The sequence below is a fragment of the Leptonychotes weddellii genome, chromosome 9 (genome assembly GCF_054177405.1).
Source record: "Leptonychotes weddellii isolate Sample4059 chromosome 9, ASM5417740v2, whole genome shotgun sequence".
Lineage (NCBI taxonomy): Eukaryota > Metazoa > Chordata > Mammalia > Carnivora > Phocidae > Leptonychotes > Leptonychotes weddellii.
The window spans coordinates 53036743-53042742 of NC_138377.1; the positions used below are offsets into that span (position 1 = coordinate 53036743).

Consider the following 6000-nt stretch of genomic DNA (forward strand, 5'->3'; position numbering starts at 1 on the left):
CTACTTTCTGTGACTTGGATGTGTTTCTAACTTCTCCCTGCTTCCATTTCCTCCTCTGTAAAGTTACTCAGTTGGAGGAAATGTGTTGAGTACCTGGCAGCTCTAAAATAATCAATATGTTATTATTCTAGTTAGATCTCTAGGTAGTTTTTCATTTTCTCTATTCATAGAACACTGATTCTGCTATATATCAGAGATAACAAAAATGGGAGTTCCCTGCCCCCACCCAGTCCATTGTTTGTGGCTTCAGAGTTACCCGGAAAAGGCAGGAATGGGGGTGGGGAGCCATCAAAGACACCTGCTGTGCAGGTTACTTGATAAATGATCCTTTAATTAGCTCTTAGAATCTTAACAACTCCTTTGTTAAAAATTAGTTATTCATTTGTCAACATTTCTGGAGGAAACTTGATAGACTGGCTACCAGGAATTCTACAGTCTCTTAGGTAGAAACGATGGTTCTCAACTTCTTCCCTTCCACAGCAAATATGTTTCTAAATCTCCAACTGTTTTAAACAGACTTCACTGTCCAAATTTCAAGGAGGTTGGAGGAGTGTGTCCACAGAGAACAGCAGGAATGCAATGTAGTATCTTAGGAGAAAGCTTCATTGACTATGGAAGTAGAGAGAAATAAGAAGGGAAGACAAGCAGACGACAGAGGAAGAGAAGCGAGAGGATGGGACAGAACACTGAGAGACCAAGACCAGCTGACCAGTGAGGAATCTTGACTGGAAAAGGACCAAATCTACAAGGGTAGGGAAGAGAAGAGTAAGATTAGAAAACAGAAAAGAGGGTTTGCACAGGTAGAAGGTGGATCAGGACAAATAGAGAAAAAGATTTACTGCAGCCATCAGTTGGGGCTTCAAAAGACACAGGCAACACTCGTCGCTGGTCTGGGAGCTGGAAACCATCATGGAAAACTCCCTGCTGTGTCTGTGGTCCGAGCGCTGTACAAAAAAGTCCCTGGACAAATTGTTCTAGCTAATGTTGAGATTTTGAAGCAATGATATTGCTAGTGATCACTGCTTAAAAATTCTCCAAGCAGTATATCAGTAGAAAATTCACTCAAATGAGAATTGTGTAATATATTTTAATTTATAAATGCCCTTAAATGCTTATAAGAGCATTGTAAAATTAATTTTCATGTGACATTGCAAAGATCGTATAAAAATATTTGCTGAGGACCAATAAAACATTAAATATTCTTTGAAATGGTTCTTTGGTTTCTCAAGTTTGTTGTGTGTGTTTGTGTGTGTGTGTATTTCCACAGGAATTACTTTTCAAAATTATATAACAGAAATAAGAAAATGCTTTACACATGCTTTAAATGTGTTTATAAATGCATACACTAACGTGTAGTTTAGTAAAATGGTCATCTTACCATTCGAAGTTCATTTATCTTGGTGTAACATAATGCTCTGTTATAAAATGCTACATAACTGTTTTTGTCCATATTGATAGATGTAGTTAAATCTGTAATTGCTAGCTTATAAGTCTACAAAGAAAAAAATAATTAGATAAGAAGGGTTAATCATAATGGACTGAAATTTAATTGCAAAATATATTCTTGATTCTATCAGAATTTTTGGAACACTCATTTACCTATTCTGTGCATCATCTGGGAAATTAAGACAATTAAGTTAATCTTTCACAGAGTTAATTAAGATCTCTTGGTAGGAATTATTATAATAATGTTTCTCCTACCTGCAAATATAATTCAATATATAATTATATATATAATTTAGATGATTATCTTATTGCCAATATTGCTAATTAAGAAATAAGCCACATTGGCCAAACCTTGCTTGCTTCTGTCACTCATACTGTTATGTAACATAATGGTCATGTTTTCTACCCATGTTCTCTTTCACTTCCTCTTTGATGCTTCTCTGATACCCTAGATCATTCAGTACATGGAATTGACATGTAATACAAGGTCTAACCTTTGCTTTAAGGCATTATTTGCCATATATTTCACATGAAATAGTTACAAAGAAAGGTCAGAAAAGAAAAGTAGGGAGAAACAAAGTATTCCATGAAGTATCAGATATCAATGGTGCTGCTCACACCATTTGAGCCAGTAATTTCTGTTTAGGAATCAATCATAAACTCAAGCAATGACTTTATTCTCAGTGTGTGTAACTGTATTATTTAAGATAGTAAAAGAGTAAAACATTTAACACAACCCAAATGTCCAACTATAAAAATATACTATGGTAGAATATTATTTGGTCATTAAAAATAGTATCTTCAAAGATTGTGAGAAGAAAGGCACAACAAATTTATAAGTAGCATAATCCCAATTTTGGAAAATATATATCATATTTTCAGGGAAAGAAAAGACTAAATGTAAATAAACCAAAATGCTCTCAGGAATTATCATTTGATGGTGGGGATAATAGGTGATTTTAATCTTCTCCTTTATTCCCCTATGTATTTTCCAAATCCTTTGCAATGAATATACACTACTTTCTTAATAAGATAAATAGTAAGTGCTATTTAAAATATAAATATCAAAAATAAATAGCACTATTTTGTACAAAATTATGAATTGAAATCCCTTTGAAGTACTGTGAAAGTATAAAGTGTTCTATGCAATTCTGCCCTTTGTACCACGGTGATTCTCCTCTCATGGAGAAAAAAAGGAAACAAGTCACAACTTGGCATCTGAGCATCTGCCCACTCTAAAATCTCAGTTAACAAGGCAAGAAACAGCCCTACCTTGTTGTAGTATTTCAGAACTCCTCTGTAGATATAGGCACGCACACTCTGAGGATAAATTTTGATGGCCTCATTACAATTCAAGATTGCTTTGGAGTATCTGCCTTTCAAACCATAGAAGGCTACTCGGCTTAAGTATGCCTTTTCAGAAAAAGAGCAGAGGAAAGTAGGAATGGATATTTTAGTAAAAGCATCAATTCTCCCAAAATATATTGTAGTTTGAACAAATCCATGCCATCCAAAGATGGTATAAAATATAGTCTTTTTTCCCACTCTCTTGTATTAGAAAATATTTCAAACAGGCACCTGGATGTCTCAGTCAGTTGAGCATCCGACTCAGTTTCAGCTCAGGCATGATCTCAGGCAGGGTAGTGGGACCAAGCCCCATGTAGGTTCCATGCTCAGTGGGGAGTCTGCTTGAGATTCTCTCTCTCTCCCTTTCCCTCTGCCCCTCCTCCTACTCATGCACACACTCTCTCTCAAATAAAAAAATTAATCTTTTTTTAAAAAAAGAAAATATTTTGAATATATAGAATAATTGAAAAAATAGTACAATGAACATCCATACGACTACCATCTGGATTCAACAATTATTATTTTACAGTATTTGTTGTATCTATTTTTTCTGAACCATTGGAAAATTAAGTTGTAGACATCATAATACTTTGCTCCCAGGTTTTCCATTATGCAAACATTCTCCTACATAAGCACACTACCATTATATATCTAAGAAAATTAATAGTATTCTCTAAAATCATCTAATATTTAGTATATTTAAATTTCATAGGCTTTTAAAATCAGGATCCAATCAAGCTTCACCTATTGAATTTTGTATTATCTCTACAGTCTCTTAAAAGGCAGGAATAAATGTGATAGCTAAAATTGAAGTAAATAAAATTAATAACAGTTATATAAAATTATAATTGTTAATAGGTACAATAAAATATTAACAATATTTATAAACATCACAATTCACGAAGCACTTTTACATAAAGTATCACTGTTGGAAACAAAATTTTTAGTTCAAGGGGAAATACAGATATACAAATTATCAAAACACAGCTGAAAAGTAGGTATAAGTAACCGATTCTTGCTAACTAGTAACAGTGACATGTAAAGATTTAATAGTTTTAACAAATTTGACACACTCTCCAAATCACTGAAATTGTTCATTTAAATACCTGGTAATGTTTTGGATTGAGGGTAATGGCACGATTAAAATCCAGGACCGAACTATCCTTATGGAGTTTTACTTTACAAAGCCCACGTTGATAAAAGCCTTCTGCAAAATCAGGATTTGCTTTCACAGCTTTTGTAAAACAATCAAATGCCTAGAAGAGTATTTTGTTAAGTAATGAGTAGAATATAGTGAGTAGAATATATTAATGAGTAGAGTATATTAATTTAAAATGTTAATAAATTATAGTGTGTAATGATTGTTGAAAAGTTTTCACTTATTTTTGGTCATTTTAAATACATTTTTCCTAGTGAACTTTGTGAAGAAAATAAAAGTAATATAAGCAAGTCAGGTTTACTACTATAATTTATAGGTCCATTTAATCCCAGACTAATGTCAACCTAATCCATGTTGTTAGATAACAGTACTTTTAGAGGTATAATTTTAACTGTTATTCTTCATACTGTTTTTATTCAAAGAAAGTACAACCTGTACATTTATTTTTCATGAGGGCCCAAGATACATAGTTACGAAATTTCTTAACAATGGAACTCAAATTTTTCCCAACATTGTAAAGCAAAGGTTGGCTTGCTCTGGTGTCCAAAAGGGCTAAAAACACAGAAAAGATTTATAATTAACCTTACATTTATCAGGATTTCCTAATGGAACAACTAATCAAGTGCAACTCTTTTTCAAGTTTGTGGAGATGCAAGACCCTACGAATACAAAGCCTGGAATGGTGTGCATGTGCATGCTGGTGTGTGTCTGTGTCTATATGTCTGTGTGTAGAGAGATTAAATTATGAAATATCCAGTATTAACCATTATAAAATAGTAATTATTTTATTTATCACATCACTGACAATTTTAAAATGGAGTCTGCTTGAGATTCTCTCTCTCCCTGTCCCTCTGCCCCTCCCCTGCTCACTCTCTCTCTAAATAAATAAATAAAATCTTCAAAAAAAATAAAAAATAAAGTGCCTATAATTTAATAAGTAAGGTCATGCTAATGTGATTAAAATATTCTGCTATAATAATTTCTTACAGTTAGATTTATTGTTGTGGTAGGAAACAGACATTAGTCTTTGGAATACTGTTGACAAACAAGCCTCAGATAAAATGTGTTGAATAAATAAAACATAGAGTAGGCATCACAGAGTGCACACTGATTGTAATACGCCAACCTCTATAAGAAATTTGGTCTAGTCACTCACTATATAGGTCAGAAACAGAATTGAATGCAAGCAATCAATTTCTAAAATCACAAATAATCTATGCTCCTAAATGCACAAAGTACCATTTGTACGTTGCCTTCCTCCATGTAACAAAGACCCAAGTTATACAGACAGTCTGCTGAAGCTGCTATAGCATTTGGTCCTTTATCAGAATGAGAAAAGATATCCAACGCCTTTTTAAACATTTTCACAGCTTCCTAGAATGATTTTTAAAAAAAGACAGAAGAGAATGTTTCTTTCTAGTATTTATTTAACGTGATGAACATGACACCTTAAACGGTAAAGGGAATCCTGAGCACACAGCCTGACTCTCATTTCACCCTAGGTACACAGGCCTGGTAAAGACATAGGCCTTGTCAGTGCACTGCCAGATGAGGACCAAGGAGGAGAATCTGCCGGCAGGGAATCCCACCAAGGTGCCTCCCCTACAATCCGCTACTTAAGCAGGCTTATACACGTGCACTTTTGAAACTATAATTTCTAAATTCTAAAGGTTATTTCCTTGTGGTCTAAAATCAACTTAAATTTATAGACTAGTTTATGATCAATTTTTTAGCAATTTTCCTGGAAGAAATACTGGACAGCTATTAGATGGTAAGGGATTTCCAATGATAATATCTGATGTGGTTTTAATCAACCTTTATTTTGTCCTACTGTGCTCTTAATGGGATTCCACTGGCACCAGGAAATAAACTAATATCAAAAATCACCCATTTATGTGCACCCCGATGTTTATAGCAGCAATGTCCACAATAGCCAAACTGTGGAAAGAGCCAAGATGTCCATCAACAGATGAATGGATAAAGAAGATTTGGTATATATATACAATGGAATATTATGCAGCCATCAAAACTAATGAGATCTTGCCATT

General features: G+C 33.8%; 1 protein-coding gene across 2 annotated transcripts in view; it reads right to left on the reverse strand.

Annotated features, from left to right (window-relative positions):
• The window catches only part of TTC6 (tetratricopeptide repeat domain 6), a 180551-nt gene that overhangs the window by 30117 nt on the left and 144434 nt on the right, over positions 1-6000 (reverse strand). Inside the window, exons 21-24 of one of the 2 annotated variants that reach the window (XM_081829680.1) lie at positions 5192-5326; positions 3900-4049; positions 2719-2859; positions 1379-1492 (exon numbers count right to left, since the gene is read on the reverse strand). In XM_081829680.1, the coding sequence (XP_081685806.1) occupies positions 1379-1492; positions 2719-2859; positions 3900-4049; positions 5192-5326 (540 nt within the window). The remainder of the gene's footprint in view (positions 1-1378; positions 1493-2718; positions 2860-3899; positions 4050-5191; positions 5327-6000) is intronic. The other variant, XM_081829681.1, reaches the window with a different exon arrangement.